This window comes from Mobula birostris, unplaced genomic scaffold, assembly GCF_030028105.1.
Source record: "Mobula birostris isolate sMobBir1 unplaced genomic scaffold, sMobBir1.hap1 scaffold_1392, whole genome shotgun sequence".
Lineage (NCBI taxonomy): Eukaryota > Metazoa > Chordata > Chondrichthyes > Myliobatiformes > Myliobatidae > Mobula > Mobula birostris.
In genome coordinates, this window is record NW_027274433.1 from 27,087 (window position 1) to 52,143 (window position 25,057).

The window sequence follows — 25,057 nt, forward strand, 5'->3', positions numbered from 1 at the left end:
TACAGGAGCCTTAAGACACATACTCTATACTTAAGGAACGGCTTCTTCCCTCTGCCCTCAGATTTCTGGATGGATGTTCAGCCCACGAACACTACCTCACCAGTTTTTTTTTAAGTTTTGCATGACATTACATCTTTCTCTGTTATTAGGTTGTACTGCTGCAGCAAAGACAACAAATTTCACGATCAATGCCGGTTACACGATTCTGAATGGTGAAGTTGCAATGTGTGTACGTACCTCCAACAAACTATTTTAATCGTCACTATTCTAACCGCGCCTCAACTCTTCTGCAGACAGTTGTGACATGATAAGAGGTTGATGCCTTGTCCCAATAGTTGCCCCGTTGGCGTTCATTCAACGCAATGACAATAGTCATTTGCAGACTCGCGTATGTCAATCAAGTCAAGACCCCGCCCCTCCAGTGACGTCATCAGATTCTCCTCGGGTGCGCTCACTGCTGCGCAGGTCCCTGGGTGCCTGGATTTTTTTACATTGATAATTTTGAGGCGAGCGGTCAGTAAATATGGTAAGGAAGAAGCAAACGGTTATTTTTCTCATCTTCTTGGGTAGGTGTGGAGATCCAAATTCGTGAGATAAAAATAGATTTATTCTCTAGTCAAACTGTAGGAACTGAAGCGGTCACGTGGGCCGTGGACGCGCCCTCCCCCGACAGATCCTCACAGGCGGATAGTTTTACCCGAACAAAAAATAAAAATTGTCCACACAGGGATAATTGAGCAATTGTGAAAGGGGGTACTTCAAAGATAAGGTTTTATTAATTGAAACGGGTATTTTGAAGTCCGGGGGAAGGGCTGGTTGTACAAGGCTCAGTGGTGACAGGGGATTTAATTTCTATTCACCTGGCGGGTCCTGGGCGGGGGCGGGGGCGGAGGCGGAGGCAAGATGGCGGATTCTGGCGAAATGGCGGCGCGTCGGTGAGACGCGGCAAGGGGGAAAAGAGAGAGCGAGAGAGAGTAATAGGAGGATGGATGGATGGATAGCGGGACGGGATGCAGTGCAGAGGGGTGGATGGAGGGAAAGAGGGGAGGACAGGGAAGTAGAAGAGGGATGGAGGGCGGGATAGATGTAACGAGAGGAGGGATAGGGAGGGAGTGCAGAGGGATAAGATTGGGACAGAGGGAGGAGTGGAGGCAGGGATAATGAGAGAGGCTAAGTAGATTCAGTGTTCGTCATTGCTCATTGCAGGAGGTTAAAGGAGAATGAAATGATTGTTACTTCGAATCTGATGCAGTCTTGACAATAAATATAAAATCCATTCTCTAAAACAAAATGTACAAATAATAAATGTTGACTGTGGCTCTATATACGTAAGATTGAGAGCTCTCTCTCCTTCATTCTGCTCCTGTGTGTTGTCTCCTCTCAGTACAGTGGTGTAGTGACCAGTCACCATGTTTGGCAAGCTGTGACCTGTGTGTCCCCCTGGCCCTGTTTGTTTTTCAGGCTATGACCGGAGGTTGGCATGGCGGAGGAGAAGAAGCTCAAGATCAGCAATACGCTGCTCCCCACAGAGTCCATGAAAGTTATTGCAGAGTCCATTGGGATCTCCCAACTCTCCGAAGAAACGTGCCAAAGTTTGACTGAGGAGGTTAGCTACAGGATCAAGGAGCTGGCACAGGTAAACCAGTTCGACACCTAGCCGGGATTTTTACTTTTGGATCAGAATCCCTCTTCCATGTTGTCGAAAACCAAAGTGGCAGTGGTGGATGAATTGATAGAAATAGAGTAGAGTATTTACCCTCAGGACTGACCCACGACTGAAATGACCATGGCTGATCTGCAGAATCAGATTTATGATCACTTAACTACCATGGAATTAGTTTTGCCAAGCATGACAGTGCCAAGACATAAGAATAGTGTTAAAAGAAGGTGGTGTTCATTTTGGAAATCTGATGGCAGAGGGGAAGGACCTGTGTCTGGATCACTGAGTGTGGGTCTTCAGGCTCCTGTGCCTCCTGTCCAATGGGAGTAACAAGAAGAGGGTGAGAAATCTTGGTAATGGATGCCACCTTCTTGAGACATTGCCTGGTGAAGATGTACGCAATGGTGGGGAGGGTTTTGCCCACGATGCAGCTGGCTGAGTCTACAAATCTCTTGGATCTTCTTCATCGCCTAGCAATTCCCCCTGAATTTAATCTGAGCTAATCATAGGTCAATTTACAATGACCATTTAATCTATTCGGTACATCTTTGGACTTTGGGAGGAAACCCACGTGGAGGAGAACGTACAAACCCCTTAAAGGCAGCGGCAGGAATTTAACCCTGGTGGCCAGTATTGTCAAACGTTGTGCTAACCATGCTGCATAAGAATCAGAAATTATAGAATGAAACAGCACAGAAGCAGGCACTTCAGCCCAACTGGTCCGTACTAACCAAGATTCCCATCCAGGTTGGTCCAATTTGCCTGTGTTCACTACTTTTCCTACCCATGTACCTGTCCAAGTACCTTTTAAATGGTGTTAATGTACATACCTGAAGTTCCACCTGGGTGAAGAAGAGAAGGCACAATAGCTGCTTTGAGAAGTCACCAATGATTGCTGTTGTTGCTCGTTGACCCCACTTACAGTGCTTATAAAAATTATTCAAACCCCCCCCCCCCCCCCCGGAAGTTTTATTGTTTTACAACATTCAATCACAGTGGATTTAATGAAGCTTTTTTTTGACACAATCAACAGAAAAAGACACGTGTCAAATTGAAAACAGATCTCTACAAGGTGATCTGTTAATTACAAATATAAAACACAAAATACTTGATTGCATAACAATTGACCCCCTTCAAGTCAGTATTCAAATTGCAACTTTGGCAACAATTACAGCATTGAATCTCTGTGGATAGGTCTCTCTATCAGCTTTGCATATGTGGATACTGCAATTTTTTCCCCCATTCTTTGCAAAACTGCTCAAGCTCTGTCAGGTTGCATGGGGATCGTGGGTGAACAGCCCTTTTCAAATCCAGCCACATATTCTCAGTTAGATTGTGGTCTGGACTCTGACTTTGCCACTCCAGGTCATTAACTTTGTTTTTTTTAAGCTATTCCTGTGTAGCTTTGGCTTTATATTGGAATATTGTCTTGCTGGAATACAGATCTCAGAAACATAGAAAACCTACAACACTATACAGGCCCTTCGGCCCACAATGCTGTTTCAAACTTGTCCTTACCTTAGAAATTACCTGGGGTTACCCATAGCTCTCTATTTTTCCAAGCTCCATGTACCTGTACAGGAGTCTCTTAAAAGACCCTATTGTATCCGCCTCCACCACCATCGCCAGCAGCCCATTCCACACACTCACCACTCTCTGTGTAAAAAAAAAAACACTTACCCGTGACATCTCCTCTGTACCTACTTTTAAGCACCTTAAAACTGTGCCCTCTCGTGCTAGCCACTTCAGCCCTGGGAAAAAAAACCTCTGACTATCCACATGATCAATGCCTCTCATCATCTTATTCACCTCTCATCTTCGTTGCTTCAAGGAGAAAAGGCCGAGTTCACTCAACTTATTCTCATAAGGCATGCTCCCCAATCCAGCTAACATCCTTGTAAGTCTCCTCTGCACCTTTTCTATGGTTTCCACATCCTTCCTGTAGTGAGGCGACCAGAACTAAGCACAGTACTCCAAGTGGCATCTGACCAGGGTCCTACACAGCTGCAAGATTACCTCTCGGCTCCACAACTTAGTCTGCCAGACAAAGCAGGATCTCGCCGTGGCCACACATTTTAATTCCACACCCCATTCCCATTCTGACATGTCTATCCACGGCCTCCTCTACTGTCAAGATGAAGCCACACTCAGGTTGGAGGAACAACACCTTATATTCCGTCTGGGTAGCCTCCAACCTGATGGCATGAACATTGACTTCTCTAACTTCCGCTAATGCCCCACCTCCCCCCCATACCCCATCCATTATTTATTTTTATACACACATTCTTTCTCTCACTCTCCTTTTTCTCCCTCTGTCCCTCTGACTATACCCCTTGCCCATCCTCTGGGCTTTTCTTCCCCCTCCCCCTTTTCCTTCTCCCTAGGCTTCCTGTCCCATGATCCTCTCATATCCCTTTTGCCAATCACCTGTCCAGCTCTTGGCTCCATCCCTCCCCCTCCTGTCTTCTCCTATCATTTTGGATCTCCCCCTCCCCCTCCCACTTTCAAATCTCTTACTAGCTCTTCCTTCAGTTAGTCCTGACGAAGGGTCTCGGCCTGAAACGTCGACTGTACCTCTTCCTAGAGATGCTGCCTGGCCTGCTGCGTTCACCAGCAACTTTGATGTGTGTTCCCACAATTGATGAAGGCTAATGCTAATTCTTAACCACATAGTTAGCCTGTGTAGCATCTTTGAGTGTCATATGGACTCGGACCCCCCTAGATCACTCTGATCCTCTCCACTGCCAAGAGTCTTGCTATTAATACTATATTCTGCCATCATGTTTGACCTACCAAAATGAACCACTTCACACTTATCTGGGTTGAACTCCCAAGTCACAGGTCTCTTGCAGACTGCATCAAGTGTTCCTTCAGGATTTCCACTGTATTTTGCTGCATTCATTGTGCCCTCTACCTTCACGAATCTTGCAGGGCCTGCTGCAGTAAAACACCTCCACAGCATGATGCATCCCCACCACCATGCTTCATGTTAGGGATGGTGTGTTTTTGATATGTATCACGTTTGGCTTATGCTAAACATAACATTTAGTCTGATGGCCAGAAAGCTCAATTTTGTTTTTTTATTGGACCATAGCATCTCCTTCCAGCTGGCTTCAGAATCTCCCACGTGCCTTCTGGCAAACTCTAGCCAAGATTTCGTGTGAGTTTTTTCAACAGTGGCTTTCTCTTTGCCACTCTCCCTTCTCAGCCACGGAAGCTTGTAACTCCTCCAGAGTTGTCATAGGTGTCTTGGTGGCCTCCGTCACTAGTCCCCTTCTTGCATGGTCACTCAGTTTTTGAGGACGGCCTGCTTTAGGCAGATTTACAGCTGTGCCATATTCTTTCCATTTCTTGGTGATTGACTTAACTGTACTCCAAGGGATATTCAGTGGCTTGGAAATTTTCTTGTATCATCTCCTGACTTGTGCTTTTCAATAACCTTTCTGCAGAGTTGTATGGAGTGTTCTTTTGTCTTCATGGTGTAGTTTTTGCCAGGATACTGACTCACCAGCAGTTGGACCTTCCAGATACAGGTGTATTTCTAGTACAGTCAATTGAAACACCTTGACTGCACACAGGTCTCCAAAAATGTATCACTATTTAACTAATTATGTGATTTCTAAACCTAATTGGCTGCACCAGTGATGATTTGGTGTGTCATTTTAAAAGGGAGGGGTCAGTATTGCACCATCAGTTAATTTAGATCACTTTGTAAAGATCTGTTCTCACTTTGACATGAAAGAGTCTTTCTCTGTTGATCAGTGTCAAAAAAGCCAAACTAAGTCACTGTTAATCAATGTTAAAACATGAAAACCTATGGGGAGGAGGTGAAGGGGTGAATACTTTCTACAGGCTGTGTAGTCCCGTCGTTCAGGCATCATTCTAATAGGAACATTGTGTTTCACTCCTCTCACAGGATGCACTGAAGTACATGTACCATGGCAAACGCAAGAAGCTGACTACAGTGGACATCGACTGTGCCTTGAAACTGAAGAATGTTGAGGTGAGTAGTTGGGCCAGTGGCTTCACTGGAAGGCCTAAATGGAGTGTGTGGAGAGGATGTTTCTAATAGTGGGGGAGTCCAGGACCAGAGGGCCCAGCCTCGGAATAGAAAGATGTCCCTTTAAAGTTGCAAGATTTGAAGTGCATTTATTATCAAAGTATACAATCCTGAGAGTCGTCCTTCCGGCGGACAGCCACGAAACAAAGAAACACCCGGAAATCTGTTCAAAGAAAACATCAAACACCCAACATGCAAAAAAAAAGAGAACAAGCGGTTTCATGCAAAAGGCAAAAAAAAAAAGTGAAAAACACAGTATAAACCATCAGACAACGGAGTCATTGAAACAGTTAAGGAATGTTCAGTTCAATTTAGTGCTGCCTTGCTCATTGACTGCAGGCCCTTTAGAACAGAGATGAGGAATTTCTTTAGCCAGAGGGTAGATAGTCCGTAGAATTCATTGCCAGAGATGGCATTGGGTATTTTAAAGTGGAGGTTGATAAGGCTGTCAAAGGTTACAGGGAGAAGGCAGGAGAATGGGGTTGAGAGGGAAAATAAATCAGCCATGATTGAATGGCAGAGCAGACTTGATGGGCTGAATGGCCTAATTCTGCTGTTAGCGAAAATTAGAAAGCTTTTGACAAGAACAGGCCCAACTTCGCTTGCCAAACGTCTATTCACATAGTGTTAAAATAACTTATCATTTAGATTTGAAAGTCTAAGGTACTACTCTCTACCACACAACTTGGTAGTTTGTTCCATGTGTCCACAACTCGCTGTATAAAGAAATGCTTCCTGATGTTAGTCTGAAATCTTCCTTTAACCAGTCTCCACCTATGACCCTGTGTCCTTTGTTGATGGATTAATTTTGAAGTAGTGGCTGGCATCCACCTTACTTTTACCCTTAATGATTTTGAACACCTCTATTATGTCTCCTCATTCTACGTGTACCTAGCCTAAAAGTATTTAATTCTTGCAATTTTTCTTCATAGCTCATACCCTGCAGACCTGGAATGAGTCTAGTTGCCCTTCTCTGAACTCTCTCCAGTGCTTTCACATCCCTCACACAATATGAAGACCAGAATTGTGCAGAGTATTCAAGGTTTGGCCTCATAAGTACATTATACAGCTTAAGGAGGACGTCTCTAGACTTGAACTCCACTGATCGCATTATATAGCCCAAAATTCTATTAGCCTTCCTAATTGCTTCTGTGCATTGTCTAGGTGTTGATAGTGATGAGTCTACCAGTACCCCAAATCCTTCTCATACGGAGCACTTGCTAACTCAAGACCCTACCCCCATTTTATATCTATATCTGATATTTCTAATTACTATTTTTCCATTTACTTACATTAAATTTCATCTGCCATCTATCTTCCCACACCTGGATTTTGTTTAGATCTAACTGCCTTATGGTTCAGAGTCAGGTTTGTTATCACTAACTAATGCGACTCTAAATTTGTTGTTTTGTAGTAGCAATGAGGTGCAAAGACATAAAATTACTATAAATTACAAAATAAACACATGGTGCAAAGAAAAAGGTGTTTACGAGTTCATGGACTGTTCAGAAATCTGATGACAGAGGGGAAGAAGCTGTTTCCAAATCATTTGAGTGTGGGTCTTCTGGCTCCTGTACCTCCTCCCTGCTGGTAGATGAGTGAGGGGAGAAAGTGGTCATGTACTGGGTGGGTATTACTACTGCTAAGGGGATTCTCTTTCAGCCGATACTCAGTGACGTTGGGTTTGCTGGTTCCAGTACCCCCGCCTGCCCCACCCCATCTTGTTCACAGACTGCAACTCAGGACTGCATTGTGCCTCTACAGACTCTTTGTAAGCCCTCTCTACCTCTGCCAAACTTTATTCCCAATTTTTATGGAACACATCCAACTCTCTGTGGAAGTTGCAGTAGTTTTTACTTTCCGCACTCCTTTCTGGCAACATTGTGACTCATAGGGAGCCACAGTAGTGTAGTGGTTAGCGCGACACTGTTACAGCCCGGGGCATTTCCAAGTTCAGAGTTCAACTTCAGCGCCATTTGTAAGCAGTTTCTTCATTCTCCCATGACCATGTGCTTTCCTCTGGGTGCTCTGGTTTCCTCCCACAGTCCAAAGACGTACTAGTTAGTATGGTCATTGTAATCTGTCCTGTGATTAGGCAAGTGTTAAATAGGGTGGGGGTTGCTAGGCAGTGTGGCTCATTGGGCTGGTAGTGCCTGCTCTCAGTTACAGAGAAATCAAGCACATCAACTCTGCTTGAACCATTGACAACCATTTACACTAGTCTACATTAATCATTTTTGTTTGTATTTTCCTCAAATTCTCATCGACACGCTCCAGATTCTCCCTCTCATCCACGCGGTGGGGGGGGGGGGAATTCATGGCAGCTAGTTAACCCCTCGGCACGTGGCATAGTAGTTGTTGGGATGTGGGAGGAGGCCAGAATACCTGGGCAGTAACCTACACAGTCACAGGGAGAAGGTACAGAGTCCATAGAGCAAGACGTGCATGCACACCTATTCTGCCATTTGGAGACCGTGGCACTTGGGCAGTCCAGTGACCCAGTGGGTAGAATCGCTTCCTCACTCTCCAGAAACCTGGGTTTGATCCCAACCTCCGGTGCTGTGTGTGTGATTTCACCTTCTCCCTGTGCAGTGTCTGTTACTCCAGAGTACTCCAGACCCCTCCCACGTCCAGGCAACGTGTGGGGTCAGTGGGTTAATTAACCACTCATTGAAGTGTGGGTGACAGGTGAAATCCGAGGGGAATATGGGGAGAACCAAATTAGGGTTACTGGGAATGAGTGTGTGGCGGTTGTTTGTGGGTTGGGTGGGAGGGGGTTAGTGCTGAAAAGCTCGTGACCTTATAAATTCTTTCTGTACACCAGTTCCCTGCATCCCATCTCCCACATGCCAGGTCATTGCTGGTGAGGATGCAGGGATTGGTGGGTCTGTATGGAAAATTAACGATGTGAATCCCCTGGGCACGTGTAACCCCCCCTCATTGTCCCTTTGCTCCCCACCAGCCGCTGTACGGCTTCCACGCGCAGGAGTTCATCCCCTTCCGCTACGCCAGTGGGGGAGGACGTGAGCTACACTTCTACGAGGAGAAGGAGGTGGATCTCAGTGACATCATCAACACGCCCCTCCCTCGCGTGCCTTTGGATGTCTGCCTCAAAGGTGAGTGCTGCCTGCCAGCACCCTCCCCCGCATTTCCATCTCACGTCTCCCACCTGGGTCTCCTCTCCTGGTGAAATGCTGCTTTAGTTTGGTTCCCTTCCTCCCCTTCCCATCCCTCATCTGGTTCCACCACCACTCGTTGCAGATATTCACCATACACTTTGTAGAAATCTTACTCCTCAGATCTCATTTAACTTTCACCCCTTTTTACAAAGCTCAATTCCCTGGAAAAGAGCCTCTCTTTGTCCTATCTTCACCACTTATAATTTAATTTTATAACTCTTAAGGTTACCCTTCAGCCTTCTACATTCCAGGAGGGACAAACCCAGCCTCAAACAAGAGAAAATCTGCAGATGCTGGAAATCCGACCAACGCACAAAATGCTGGAGGAACTCAGCAGCTCAGGCAGCATCTGTAGAGGGAAATGGACAGTCAACTTTTCAGGTGGAGATCCTTCATCTGGACTGGAAATGAAGGGTCTTGGCCTGAAATGCCAGCTGACTATTTTTCCCCATAGATAATGCCTGACCTGATCCGAACATCTACAAACGTTTGTAAGAATCTCTTCTGCGATTCTTAGCAGTGTGGAGGAACAGAGGGATCTTGGGGTCCCATCCATAGATCCCTCACAAGTTGACGCGCAAGTTGTGGTTAAGAAGGTGTTGGCCTTCATTAGATTGAACTCAAGAGCCATGAGGTAATGTTGCAGCTCTGTAAGACTTGGGGGTAATATGTTTGGTGCTGGTTGCTTCATTATAGTAAGGGTGTGAAAGCTTTAGAGAGAGAGTGCAGAGTGCCAGGATGCTGCCTGAATTAGAGAGCATGTTTTATGAGAAGTTGAGTGAATAGAGCTTTTCTCTTTGGAACAAAGGAGATTCTGAGAAGTGACTTCATGGAGGTGTCCAAGATGATAAGAATTATAGATAGTAGACAGCCAGAAACTTTTCCCCAAAATGAAAGTGGCTAATGCAAGGTGCCATAATTTAAGGTGATTGCAGGAAAGTCTAGGGCAGGGGCGGGGGCTCCAAACCTTTTTTATACATTGGAGCCTTGCCATTAACTGAGGGGTCTGTGGACCTCAGATTGGGATCCCCTGGTCTAGGGGGATATCAGTTGTTTTGTTTTAGACTCATGGGTGCAGGGAACACACTGCCAGGGGTGGTGGTAGACACAGGTACATTGGGGGCATTTAAGATGATCTCAGATGGGCATGTGGATGAAAGAAAAATGGAGGGCTGTTGGGGAGAGAAAGGTAAAGATGGCCGGTGCCGCATTGTAGGCTGAGGGGCCTGTACCCTGCTGTACTGCTCCATGTTCTCTTGGAGAAAGATGTTGTTAGGGAGCAGGAGCAGACCATGACTCTTTCAAAGCCACTGCACCGTTCACTGTCAGAATTAGGTTTATTGTCTCTGACTTCAAAGACAGTAAGTGCTTAAATGGCACAAAGTTTGCTGTTTCGTGGCAGCGATACAGTGAAGAGACGTTACCAGAAATTACACAAATAGTTCAAAAAAGAAATAATAGCATTAGGGTTCATAGGCCATTCAGAAATCTGATGACAGAGGGGAAGAAGCTGATTCTGAATTGTTGCTTGTGGGTCTTCAGTCTCCTGTACCACCTCCCTAATGAGAAGGCGGCATGTCCCGGATGGTGGGGGTCCTTAGTGGTGGATGCCACTTTATTGACACTTAATACCATTATGTTTCAATAAATAAGGGCATTTGCTCAGCACCTTACTCTGGACTTGCAGTTGCAAAGAGGAGATTGAAAACTAGTAGTGTTCTGAGTAATTGGAATGCTGCAGGTTGTTCACACTTTGGGTTTCAGTAGCCGGGCTCTGCTCTATAGTCCAGCCCTGAATACACTTTACCTCTTCTGATGCTCCCCCTCCACTTAGACTCGCACAAGTGCCCTATGGTGGCCCTTCTCCTGACTGTGCCCCCCTCAGTGTCCATGAAGGCTTGCCAGCAATGTCAGTGGGAGTTTCGTACAACAGTACAGTGCAGGAGTAGGCCCCTCAGCCCACTATGCCTGTGTCAGCCATGATGACAGATTAAACAACTCTCATCTGCCTGCACACAATCATATCCCCAGTCCTTGTCTCTTCACGTACCTGTCAGGAAGCTGCTTACATGCCACTATCATATCTGCATGTACCACTAATCTGGCACCCACTATTCTCTTCTCTTCCCCACCCCATCTTCTCACCTTAAATCTATTCCTTCCAGTGTTTGACATTTCCACCTTGGGAAAGAGACTGATCATCTACCCTCTTTATGGCTCTCATAATTTTATAAACTTTCATCAGCCACTGATGCTCCAGAGAAAACAAGCCAAGTTTGTCCAACTTCTTATGGCTGATACTCTGTAATCAAGGCAATATCCTGGTGAAACTCTTAGAATTATACAGCATGGAAACCAGCCCTTTGACCCATCTGATCCATGCTGAAAAGATGCCCATCTAAGCTAGTCCCATTTGCCTGTTTTTGGCCCACACCCCTCTCTAAACTTTTCCTATCCATGTACTTGTTCATGTTCTTCTCCACCCTTTCCAAAGCCACAGCCATCATTGACTGGAACTCCACATGATATTCCAAATGTAATAGTAATAGGCATCTGTTAGTCTCATGAGACCATGGATTTGCGCCTTGGAAGGTTTCCAGGGCGCAGGCCTGGGCAAGGTTGTATGGAAGACCAGCAGTTGCCCATGCTGCAGGTCTCCCCTCTCCACGCCACCGATGTTGTCCAAGGGAAGGGCATTAGGACCCATACAGCTTGGCACCAGTGTCGTCGCAGAGCAATGTGTGGTTCAGTGCCTTGCTCGAGGACATGCACACTGCCTCAGCCAAGGCTCGAACTAGCGATCTTCAAATCACTAGATGAATGCCTTAACCACTTGGCCAACATAATTCCAAATGTGGCTTACCAAAATTTTACATAACTCTAACATGACTACCTAATTTTTACATTCAGTGTCTGACCCATGTCAGTTATTCTACAAGTACCTTAGCATCATTTATGCCATCCACTCGCACAGGGGACTCCAGTGAGCATCATCGGGAAGGGAGAGATGGAGACCTACCTGAGGTTAACCTCTTGCTATTTACCTTCCAGCTCACTGGCTCAGTATCGAGGGAGTGCAGCCTGCCATCCCGGAGAATCCACCACCTGGTAAGGATTTTAAGTTCAAAGTAAATTTATTATCAAAGTACATATACAACCCTGAGATTCATTTTCTTGTGGGCATATTCAATAAATCGATAATAGAATAATAACCATAACAGAATCAATGAAAGACCTCACCAACTTGGGTGTTCAACCATAAGACAACAAACTGGAAATACTGTACAAAAAGAAACAAAATAATAAATAAATATAGAATAAATATCTGGAATCCTTGAGTATCTAGAAGGATCTTTGAAAGTGAGTCCATAGGTTGTGGGAACATTTCAATGATGGGACAAGTGAAGTTGAGTGTAGTTATCCCCTTTGGTTCAAGTGCCTGATAGTTGAAGGGTAATAACTGTTGCTGTGGTGTGAGTCCTGAGGCTCCTGTATATCAGGGGTCCCCAACCTTTTTTGCACCACAGACCGGTTTAATATCGACAGTATTCTGGTGGACCGGGGCGGGGGGGTAAACTTGCCTCAACATGTCTTTTACAGTTAGGGTTGCCAACTTTCTCACTCCTAAATAAGGGACAAAAGTAGCAGTAAAATACAGGACACTTGGGTTACCCCAAGAAAGACTACCATGAAGCCTTACGCAGGCACCTATCTGCGCATGCGTGTATGTGCCAATTTTTTTTCCCCACAAATCGGTTTTGGCTTAATCTTCCCGACTACACTGTACATACATTATTTCTATTTTTAAATGGCTGTGTATTTATCATGTCATTCCTGCTTTTACTATATGTTAGTGTTATTTTAGGTTTTATGTGTTATTTGGGAAGTTATTTTTTGGGTCTGGGAACACTCAAAAAATTTTTCCCATAGAAATTAATAGTATTTGCTTCTTCGCTCACGCCATTTTGGCACGAAAGGTTTCATAGGAACGCTCTACCTTAGCGGGGGAAATACGGGACAAGAGCGATCCCATATGGTACAAACCAATTTAGCCCAATATACGGGATGTCCGGGCAAATACGGGACAGTTGGCAACCCTATGCTCAAGTTCAACAATGCCTGACAGGGAATGAGGAAAGGTGCAGCTGACTCATATCGTTTCCTCGCGGCCCAGTGGTTGGGGACCGCTGCTGTATATCACTGAGTGTTGCCCGCCTGTTTGGGTTATATCAGTAAGTGAATGAGAGCAGACTGTTTGGTCCCTGCTGCACCTTTTAATAAGATCCTCTTGGATACTGTCCCTCAAGTCTACTTTTCTCCCCTCCCTGTCCACTTCTGTCTCACATCGTGATGTTTTGGATGCCCTATGTCATTGATACTTGCTGGTTCAAAGTACAGTTATTATTATACAACCTAGAGATTCATCTCCTTACAGGCAGCCACAAAACCCAATAAGAACCCATTGAAGACAAAAGAAGACTATCAAACTCCCAATGTGCAGAGACACCAAAAAAAAACTCAATCATGCAAACAATAAAAACGAGTAAACAATATTCAGAACTGATGTTCACAATGCCAGGCGTCACTGCAGCTGTTCCAGAAGTCGTCTAGTTGCAGGTCATAGCCTCAGTCCAACACAGAGACGAGCAAACTCCGCAGCAGTAAGTCGAACCAGACCGTCCCTCGCCTCTCACCCCAACCATTTCAATTTGGCCCAGCGCTTAAATTGTCCAAATCTGGGGAAGTTCCTCACTCTCTGCCACTTCAATACCACGCCCTTGGGCTCCACCGCCTTGACTTAGCCAGTACCCAACCTTTCCGATTTGGCTCAGCTTCACTCGCTTCACCATGAGTGCACCATCCCTCTACACCTGTGTCGCCGCCAATTAACTGGGCTCTGAAAACTCTCATTCCTTCCTCAGACACACTTTATTTACCTGTGCACGAGAACAGTATGGCACCTGGCACCGAACTGTTCTGAAGTCTGAACAAAGAAATGCCATTTTTATACAGAATTTGGATACAGATATAGGTCCAATAGAAACTCTGTGCTTTTCTGAATCCCATCATTTGCAGATATGTTTACCAATCATAATACAGGTCGACCTTCACTAATCCGACTACCTGTAATCCAGTTCCTTTGATAATCCGACAGTGATTATGCTTAATGTGATCCTTCTGTAATTCGGCATTTTCACTAATCCAGCACTCCTCAGGTCCCAGTGGTGCCGGATTAGTGAAGATTAGCTATTGCTTCATGTGATCCTTCTGTAATTCGGCACTTTCACTAATCTGGCACTCCTCAGGTCCCAATGGTGCCAGATTAGTGAAGGTCGACCTGTATATATTTCAGGTGTAACCAATTAAATCTACGTGTTAAAGGCCAATGGTACTTGAGAATTAGTAAAATAATTGTCCAAATAGTAAGCGTTGGCCTAGAGTCCTTCACTTGTATCTGTATCTTGTCTTGATATGCTTGGTGACCTCGGGTCCAAGGCTTGAATAGAAAGACTGTATAAAGTATTCAAGATTATAAAGGTTAACTTTACTTGTCACACATACATGGAAGCAGTGAAATGGGTTGTTTGCATAAGTAACCAACACAGTCTGAGGATGTGCTAAGGGCAGCACACAGTTGTCACCATGCTTCCGGTGCCAACATAGCATGCCCACAACATGCTAATCTTAACCTGTATGTCTTGGACTGTGGGGAGGAAACCCATGTGGTCGTGGGAACAACAGACAAACTCTGTGCAGAACAGCTGTAGAATTGAACCCGGGTAACTGGCCGGTGTTGTAATAGCATTGCACTAACTGCCTCGCTACCGTGCCGTATTCAGTTTGGGTGACTCCACTGTGCCCACTCACTGTCAGCTCATCTTGACTTACTGAATTTACACGCCTGCGCCCCACATCAGGAGGATCTGATGGCCCCACCAGTTCCCCAGTGCACACATCTGCCTGACCCTACTCGGTGATATTTCTTTTGCCACTCCCTGACCTTCAACTGAAAGCTTAATTTTGTTTTTGTATGCTCAGTGTTTTGATAAAAGAGTCTCCAACCTGAGACATTACAGTTGCTACCGGACACAAGGAGTGTTTACACCGTGTTTCACATTTATAGCAACTTTCATGCTCATGTTGATTGTTCCCTCAATGATTTGATTCAATTAATCTGCAAGCACTGATTCTTGTGCCTGTTCTGTCTCTGGTTTATTGTTGGTTATATCACATCTATTCAGAATATAACATGCTCACTGTGATGTTTGTTTGATTTTTCTCCCTCCCTCTCCCCCCCTACCCACACCCTAACCTCCCCCCCCCTGCACCTGCCCATCCTCTGCCTTCCCATACCCTCCCTCATCTCTCTCCTTCTTCCACTAATTTCCCTCTTGCCCCTTCCACCCCAATCTCCCACCCTCTCCCTCTCCCCCTCTCCAGCTCCTAAAGAGCAGCAGAAGGTTGAGTCCACTGAACCACTGAAGGTCATCAAACCAGGTCAGGAGGAGGAAGGTCAAGCCAAAGGCAAAGGTCAAGGGACCACGGCCGCCGATGGCAAAGGTCAGTGTGCCACTGTCTGGGCTCTCCAGGTCGATGGGCAGTCGTTATTTCAGTGCACTGGACCCGACACAAGGACAGTGAACACAATTCCTGGCCCTGGGGCAGCGGACGCGATTCTAAGTTTTCAAAGGGTGACTGTGAGCTGTTAGTGGAAAAATAAGTAATAACCTCAAAGCAAATGAAGTTAGTCCTGGAGAAGCAAAGCTTTATTCTCCCTGGTCCCTCCATTTATCTGCATATCCCATCTCCCCAAACACGGGGATTTTTCAACCTGGTCCCTCTGTTCTTCTACACGTTTGTACTTATCCCAACACCACATCTCCCTGGCAGTGTCTCGCAGTCATGTGTGGAGTGGTTGCTGCATCAAGCCGTAATGCATTTGGACAGATTTCTATGGTGTGGGACTTGGACCTTGTGGAGGGATGAACCCCACACAAAACGAAACATACAGTGCCTATGAAAAGTATTCACCACCCCCCTCCCCACCCCCTGGAAGTTTTCGTGTTGTACTGTTTTACAACATTGGATCACGGTGGATTTAATTTGGCTTTTTTGACACTGATCAACAGAAAAATACTCTTTTGTGTTAAAGTGAAAACAAATTTCTACGAAGTGATCTAAGTTAATTACAAATATAAAACTCAAAACAATTGATTGCATAAGTATTCACCCTCTTTTATGTGACATACCAAATCATGACTGGTGCAGCCAATTGGTTTTAGAAGTCGTACTATTAGTTAAATGGAAATCACTATGTGCACTCAAGGTGTTTCAATTGGTTATAGTAAAAATACACCTGTATCTGGAAGGTTCAACTACTGGTGAGTCAGTATCCTGGCAAAAACTACATCATGAAGACAGAACACTCCAAGTAACTCTGCGAAAACATTATTGAAAAGCACAAGTCAGGAGATGGATACAAGAAAATTTCCAAGTCACTGAATATCCCTTGGAGTACAGTTAAGTCAATCACCAAGAAATGGAAAGAATGTGGCATAGCTGTAAATCTGCCTAGAGCAGGCCATCCTCAAAAATTGAGTGGCTGTGCAAGAAGGGGACTAGTGAGTGAGGGCAACAAGAGACCTGTGACAACTCTGGAGGAGTTACAAGCTTCAGTGGCTGAGATGGGAGAGACTGCGCATATAACAACAGTTGCCCGGGTGGTTCACCAGTTGCAGCTTTATGGGAGAGTGGCAAAGAGAAAGCCACTGTTGAAAAAATTCATATGAAATCTGAGGTAGAGTTTGTCAGAAGGTACATGGGAGACTGAAGTCAGCTGGAAGAAGGCTCCATGGTCTGATGAAACCAAAATTGAGCTTTTTGGCCATCAGACTAAACACTATGCTTGGTGTAAGCCAAACACTGCGCATCATCAAAAACACATCATCCCTACCATGAAGCATGGTGGTGGTTGCATTATGCTGTGGGGATGCTTTACTGTGGCAGGCCCTAGAAGGCTTGTGAATGTTGAGGGTAAAATGAATGCAGGGAAATCCTGGAGAAAAACCTGATGCTGTCTGCAAGAGAACTGGGACTTGAGAGAAGATTTGTTTTCCACCAAGACAATGACCCCAAGCATAAAGCCAAAGCTACACAGGTATGGCTTCAAAACAAAGTTGAGGTCTTTGGGGTGGCCAAGTCAGAGTCCAGACCTCAATCTAATTGAGAATTTGTGGCTGGATGTGAAAAAGGCTGTTCACTCACAATCCCCATACAACCTGGCAGAGCTTGAGCAATTTTGTAAAGAGGAAGGGGGAAATTGCAGTGTCCAGATGTGCAAAGCTGATAGAGACCTGTCCACACAGACTCAAGGCTGTAATTGCTGACAAAGATGCATCTCCTTAATATTGACTTGAAAGGGGTGAATACTTAAGCAATCAATTGTTTTGTGTTTTATATTTGTAATTAATTTAGAACACTTTGTGGAGATTTGTTTTCACTTTGACATGAAAAGCGTCTTTTTCTATTGATAGTGTCAAAAAAAGCCAAATTAAATCCTTTGTGATTCAGTGTTGTAAAATAATAAAACATGAAAACTTTCTATCAGCACTGCACGACCTCGGCCTGGCGCCAGCATGTCAACAGTGCATTGTTCCTGGTGCGCAAGGTAACAAATTCTTCTCTCCTGCTGGGCAGTACAGCATGGATACAGGCTCTCCAGCCCAACCAGTCCCTTTCACTCGAAAGCCTCTCAGGGCCTCAGCCCTCCATGTACTCACCAAAGAGTCGCTTAAATTATATTACTGCACCCACCTCAACCACTTCCTGAGACATTGGACAAATCTGAGTTATTTTTTCTGGAGCACTTGAGGCTGAGGGGGAGACCCGATGGAAGTTTATAAAATATGAGAGGCACAAATAGATTAGGTGGTCAGAGTCATTTTCCCAGGGTGGAAATGTAAGATGCTAGAAGGTATACCTCCAAGGGGACCACAACCTTGTTTGGAGGCTTGCGTGCCTCATTGACCCAGAGAGTAATGTTGGCTGGAGTCAGGCTTTATGCTTTGGCTCTTGGTAGGGTCACCCATGCCAAAAAGGTCAAAGGGTAGAGGTCAGACTAGGAGTGGTCCACCAGTCCTCCAGGTTCGGGGGTTCAGTTCAGGGCTAACAACCCTGACTGCTAAAAGAAAATTGTTACTGAAATAGCAATGAAGAATCCTTCTAGATCTGAGTACAATGATATTCCTGAGCCTCCACCCGGGACTTGCCTGAGTGACAGTAGTGAAAACTGAGAGGAAGCTACTGACACGATGAAGGAAGCCCTGAACGCTGCCAAGAGACAGAGATCCTTCGTTGCTGCCCTAAACACCAGCAGCATAACAGGCAGTAAGTAAGAGGACATAGCTTTAAGTTAAGAGAGGGAATGTTTAAAGGAGATATGTGAAGCACAGTGAGTGGTGGGTGCTTGGAACGCACTGCACCTTGTCCCACCCATCTCCTCTGAATTTGCCTTTTCTCACCTGCTAGCATTAGGTATGTCAACCCTAGGAAAAAGATGCTGGCTGTCTACTCTGGGTGCCTCTCGCGATCTTATAAATGTTAATCAGGCCTTTCCTGTATTATTGTGATTGCCCACAAGAAACTGAATCTCAGATTTGTATGTGGTGAAATATATATACTTTTACTTTGAACCGCTCCGGAGTATAAAACCCAAGTTTGTCCAACCTCTCCTCATAGCTTATTCTCTGAAATCCAGGCAGTGTCCTGGTAAACTACTTCTGCGCCCTCTCCAAAGTCTTCACATGCTTCCTGTAGTGAGGCAACCAGAACTGTGTGCAATACTCCAGATAAGGCCTAGCTAGAATTTTTTTTAAAGTCACACAGGCAGAATGCTGGAGGAAGTCAGTACGTCAAGCACTGAGACAGACCCTTCTTGTCCTGAAGCATTGACTGTTTATTCATTTCCGTAGATGCTGCATGACCTGTTGAGTTCCTCCAGCATTTTGTCTGTGTGGCTTTGGATTGCCTGCATTGGCAGACTTTCTTGAGATTAGAGTTTTAAAAAGCTGCAACATAACTTTCGGAGTCTTGGATCAATGCCTTGAATAATAAAGGCAATCGTTTCATATGCTTTCTTTACGACGCAATTAACTTGTGCAGACGTTTTCAGTGTCACAGTAGGGTAAAGATAATTTTTAAGATTTAAAGATGAACATTATTTCTCAGATGTACATTGAAACATACAGTGAAATGCGTTGTTTGAGTCAGTGACTAAAGCAGTCCGAGGATGTGCTCAGGGCAGCCTGCAAGTGTTGCCATGCTTCCGGCGCTGACATACTTGTCCACAACTTACCTTGTGCCTTGAAATGTGGGAGAACACCGGAGCACCAGAGAACACCGGAACACCAGAGGAAATCCACACAGTCATGGGGAGAACGTACAAACTCCTTACAGACAACAGTAGGATGGATAAAATTCCTCATCTGAAGGGCGATGGCTTATCTCTCCTCTGCAGGTAAAGACAAGAAGAAATCTTTGCTGGACGGTGGTTTGATGAAACTGAAGCCGCGGACCACGCACGAGTTGTCGGTGGAGCAGCAGCTATATTACAAGGAGATCACCGAGGCGTGTGTCGGGTCTTGTGAGGCCAAGAGAGCAGTAAGATCTTGTGTTTGGAAACAAAGACCCTTTGGGCCTTATGCAAAATTCGCCGTTTTCTTCCTTCGAGGGGTGACTGCTTCCTTCGTTCTTTCCCGCAGGAGGCCCTGCAGAGCATAGCCACGGACCCTGGCTTGTACCAAATGTTGCCCAGGTTCAGCACCTTCATCTCGGAAGGGGTGAGGCTCCTCGTATTGCCCCTAATTGATGTCTCTTAAGGTTAAAAGTGGTTTGATTTGGCAGGTGTGGTATTGATGGATGACTCCTAAACTCGACCTAGAGTGGGTAAGATGGCAACAAAAACAAAATTCAGGATGAAACTTCCTCCCCTTTGAGTGGCGGAGCTTTCCCATGGGATTTATTTGTTGAGATTCAACGCGCTGCCCTGTAATCCCCCAATCTAACCCTAGCCTAATCACGGCACAGTTTACAATGACCAATTAATCTACCAACCGATTTGTCTTTGGACTGTGGGAGGAAACTGGAGCTCCTGGAGGAAACCCACGTAGTCACGGGGTGAACTTACAAACTCCTGACAGGCAGCGGCAGGAATTGAACATGGGTCGCTGGTACTGTAAAGTGTTGTGCTAACCACTACGCTACCGTGCTGCCCTTAAGTAAGGTGAATGCATAGAGAGAACAGGCCCTTTGGCCCACTGAGTCTGTGCTGACCCATCAACTGATCCTGTTTTATTCTCTCCACGTCCCCATCGGCCCTCCCCAGTTTCCACTCCTCGCTGACCCACCAGGGACCATTAACCCAACGATCTGCACATTGTTGGGCTGAGAGGGATATGGGCCAAATCAAAGTTCAAAGTACATTTATTGTCATAGTTTCTATATGATATCCAGCCTTGAGATTCGGCTCCTTACAGGCAGCCACAAAACAAAGAAACCCAGTACAGTCCATTTTATTGAAAAAAAGGACCGTCGAACGTCCAATGTGCAGAAAAAAAATCAAATCGTGCAAACAAAGTAAGCGAATAGCATTCAGAACTGAGTTCACGAAAGTGAGACTTCAGCCGCGAAGGCAGTCATCACTGCAGTCAATCCGGGAGCCCATTAGTTGCAGGCCACAGCCTCAGTTCTGTGCAGAGATGAGTAAACCTCATGGAGCAGTGAGCCCATCCCTTGCCTCCCACCCCAACACCCTGATCTTTTCAATCTCACCCGGCACTTGAATCGGCAAACCTCGGGTTGTTCCTCACTCTCGGACCTGGATCCGAGCCAGTGTCCCACCATCTCTACTTGACTTTACCCCCAAGTCTGCTCCATCAATGACCAAACATCGGCTTATTCCCTGTTCTCACCTCTGCCGTTTTGAATCGCCTCAACTCCACTCCAGCAGCCAAAAGTTAGCTCGTTACCCACTCTCAGGCTGGAAGCCTACCACACTTCAACCGTCCTGCACTTTCAAGTTCACACTGTAAAAATGCCAGGTCGTACAGTTGGGTGAAAAGGTCTGCTCCAAAAGGGAAATTACAGGCTGTTGATTACTGTGATCAGTTCTGAGAAAAAGTTTGTTTAATACAGTAATTTATAGTTTTTGTTTTGTTTGCTGCCAGCAAATCATCAGATTGTGTTGGTGAAGCACAGTGAAGCTGGAACAAATGTAGGCAAATCAGACGAACATCTTGTTTCTCTGCAACCCATTCTCACATGCCCACCAGTGCTCCCCCTATCTCTGTCCATGACTGGGGACCAATTAACCTATTGACCCCTCATGAAGATTAGCATTAGTTGTCACATGTACATTGAAAGATACGGTGTTGTTTGCATCAGATCAGCGAGGATTGTGCTGGGCAGCCCTGCTAGTATCGCCACACTTCCAGCACCAACATACATGCCCACATCTCACCCGTACGCTTTGGACTGTGGGAGGAAACCCATGTGCTCATGGGGAGAACGTACAAACTCCTTGCAGGCAGCGGTGGGAAATGCACCCCAATGGTTGATGGCGGACGGTGTAGTAGTATTGTGCTAACCACTATGCTACTGTGCTGTCCCCATGTCATTGGAATGTGGGAGGAAACACGAACACCTGGTGAAAATCCACACGATCACATGTAAGCTCCACACAGACGATGCCTTAAACTGGGATCGAACCTAGGTCCTGTGGGGTAACAGCTGTACTAACTGTACCACCCATGGGGAGGGAATGAATTATTGGAGATGGGGATAGCAGAAAACTGGGGTCAGTATAAATACAAGCACACAGTGGATGACTGAATGGCCTTCATCTTCACTTGCGATATATTAATTCATAGGGTTCTGACCGGAATGGCGAGGCAAATGCTGAGAGCTTGCAAGGGGAGCCTAGAGCCTTTTCCTCTTTACCTTAAGCCTATGCTGTTCAGTTGTTGACTCACAATACTGATAAAAAAACAGTGATTTTAGACACGGTGGACTCCGATGTTCTGTGTAAAGGGTGGTTTCATTTCTCCTTAATGCCACTTGGAGTCTTTCTGACTTTCCATGCTCTCTGTGTCCCCCAGGTACGAGTGAACGTGGTGCAGAATAACCTGGCACTCCTGATCTACCTGATGCGGATGGTGAAAGCTCTCATGGACAATCCTACACTCTACCTGGAGAAATATGTGAGTGTCACCTGGAGCAGAGGGGGCTGACGGACCTGATAAAGGTGTACCAACTGATGAGGGTAGATAGTGTAGGTAGTTGGAATCTCTCTCCCATGATGAAGATTTCCAAAACTAGAGGGCAGAATCATATTCATTATCAGCATAGAATGATCAAAATCAAATCAAATGAAGTTTAATTATCAAACAACCATACAGCTGAATGAGTCAGCATTTTTCTATGGCCAAGGTGCAAAACATACACAGCACATTCAAATAGAAAGAAAAAAAAATCACGAGGAAAATGAAGTAGTCACATAAGAAAACTCATCTATAGTCAGAGACCCTGAACAACATTCCCACAAGTTGATGGTACAGTTCCCGGGCAATCCAGCCTGTCTTTCCACTGATGGAACACTGGAAGGCAGCACTGACTGTAGAGGCCAGCCCTCAAGCAAGCACGGACACCATGCTACACCTCTCCTGGACTGCAAGCCTGCTGCTTGAGGCCTAGCCCAGGGTCGTGCAGACGCAAGAGAAACCTCCAAGAAATCATCTTGTGTTGACCTGTATGAAGATGCTCCATAATCAATCCAACCCGTCTCTCCTACACAGTCCATATTTATTACGTAATTATGTGAAATTTGTTGTTTTATGGCAGTGCAAGACATAAAAATCTATCAAATACAACAAAAAAATGGTGGAGGAAAAATGGGATAATGAGGTAGTGTGCATAGGTTCAGGGACTGATGGCAGAGGGGAAGAAGCTGATCCTGGATTGTTGAGTGTGGGTCTTCAGGCTCCTGTGCCTGATGGTAGCAATGAGAAAAGGACATGTCTTGGGTGGTGAGAGTCTTTAATGATGGCTGCCGCCGCCTTGAGGCACTGCCTCCTGAAGGCGACTCCGGTGATGGAGAGGTTGTACCTATGATTGACTTGTCTTTGAGTCCATAACTCTCTGCAACCTCTTGTGACCTCTGCATTCTCTTCCATCTTTGTCCACCTACCTGCTCCCTCCCTCCCTCACTCCAGCTGCATGAGCTGATCCCAGCAGTGGTTACGTGCATCGTGAGCCGGCAGCTGTGCCTCCGGCCAGATGTGGACAACCACTGGGCGCTGAGGGATTTTGCCGCCCGTCTCATGGCGCAGATCTGCAAGAACTTCAGCACCACCACTAACAACATCCAGTCCCGCATCACCAAAACCTTCACCAAGGTAAGGGTTATGCCTTGTACTTTTCTTTCAGTGTACAGAGTCTAAAATGCAAAATAGAGTTCTTTGTCACGGGCCTCTCAATCCATCTGTAACAGAGAGAGAGAGATCGATGGGCACCTTCCTGCTCTGCCTCTGATCCAGATCCTCGGTTCCCTTCATCTGTTCTGTTCTTGAACCAGCCAGCAAAACCCTAATCACTACAAAGTTCAAAGTAAATTTTATTATCAAAGCACATTGACGTCACCATGTACGACTCTGAGATTCATTTTCTTCTGGGCATCTTTAACAATCTATACAATAGTAACCATAATAGAATCTTTGAACAGCCACCAAACTAGGGCATTCAACCGGAGTGCAGAAGACAGCAAACTGGGAAAATGCCAAAAGAAGAAACAATAATAATAAATATCCCGGTCATGAGACGAAGAGTCCTTGAAGCTGAATCTATTGGTTGTGGGAACATGTCAGTGATGGGGCAAGTGAAGTTATCCTCCTTTGTTCAAGAGCCTGATGGTTGAGAGGTACTAACTGTTCCTAAACCTGACGCTGTGTGTCTTGAAGCTCTTGTACCTTCCTGATGGCAGCAGCAAGACCAGAGTGGTAGGGATCCCTGATGATGGATGCTGCTTTCCTGTGACAGCATTTCATGTAGTTTAGCAATACTATGACCACTTTGACAGCTTGGTACTGAAACCCCTGGACAGGAGGTGGCAGTGGGGATAGGGTATCACCTCCATAATTCTCCCCTCATGACCTGTCTATCATCACCCTAATGATCCTCCTCAGTTACAGCCAAGTTGGACAAATGGGATCTCCCCTGACTAAAACTCTGACTTTTGTTCAAGACAAAGTGGAGTTTATTGATGTGCACAAGCAGGGTGGAGGTAGGTCTCTACCAAAGGAGGTGTAAGGCGCTCCTTCCCTCTGCTAGCCTGCAGGTCACCTTGGGCAAGGTGTAGCACCTGCTTAGCCCCTACCCCACCACAATCAGGGTCAAGTAACGATGGGATCAGGTGGTGGATGGTCGAATGAGCAGCCGGTGCAGATCCCAAGTCCTGGGTATGCGACCACCGATACCAGGCAGACAGCCTCTGAAGAGTATTGATAATGGCTGGGGTCACCCGTCTGGTAGAGGCACCACCCAGAAGAATACAATGGCAAACCACTTCTGTGAACAAATTGGCCAGGAACAGCCTTGGTCATGGATAAGACCGTGATCCCTTCAGGTCCAACAAGCCCACGCCAACCAAATACATCCATGTGACCAATTAAACCAACCAAAGTGAGAAGAAGCACGTGCAGTCACGAGGAGCGTATACAAGCTGCTTACACACAGCGGCTGCTGGCACTAGTGTTACACTAATCACTATGCTACCCTGCTATCCATAACTCGATTAACAAGGGCATTGAAGCTCTCAAGGAGAAGGCAGGGGAAATGGGTTGAGAGGGAAAATGAATCAGTCATGATCATTTGGCTGAGCACACTTGAAGGGCCAAATGTCCTATTTCTGCTCCTTTGTCTTATGATCTTATAAAGATCATTCACAAGTGGAACAGAAAACATAAAAGTCCAATGTACTGCAGTGTGAACAAAGTGCCTACTGTAGATGCTAACTGATGATTGAACTGCCATTTATCGATCGATTGATTGATTGAGATGCAGCACAGAATAGGCCCTTTGAGCCACACAGCCCAGCGACTCCCCTAA

At 45.7% G+C, this 25,057-nt stretch overlaps 1 protein-coding gene across 2 annotated transcripts in view; it reads left to right on the top strand.

Annotated features, from left to right (window-relative positions):
- The first annotated feature begins 448 nt into the window (after positions 1-448).
- The window catches only part of taf6 (TAF6 RNA polymerase II, TATA box binding protein (TBP)-associated factor), a 34,064-nt gene continuing 9,455 nt past the window's right edge, over positions 449-25,057 (top strand). Inside the window, exons 1-10 of one of the 2 annotated variants that reach the window (XM_072250056.1) lie at positions 449-526; positions 1,462-1,636; positions 5,577-5,663; positions 8,683-8,836; positions 11,951-12,007; positions 15,341-15,460; positions 19,416-19,558; positions 19,660-19,737; positions 22,054-22,155; positions 23,167-23,349. In XM_072250056.1, the coding sequence (XP_072106157.1) occupies positions 1,481-1,636; positions 5,577-5,663; positions 8,683-8,836; positions 11,951-12,007; positions 15,341-15,460; positions 19,416-19,558; positions 19,660-19,737; positions 22,054-22,155; positions 23,167-23,349 (1,080 nt within the window). In that variant the 5' untranslated portion in view covers positions 449-526; positions 1,462-1,480. Of the gene's footprint in view, positions 527-869; positions 936-1,461; positions 1,637-5,576; positions 5,664-8,682; positions 8,837-11,950; positions 12,008-15,340; positions 15,461-19,415; positions 19,559-19,659; positions 19,738-22,053; positions 22,156-23,166; positions 23,350-25,057 lie in introns of those variants that run through there. The other variant, XM_072250055.1, reaches the window with a different exon arrangement.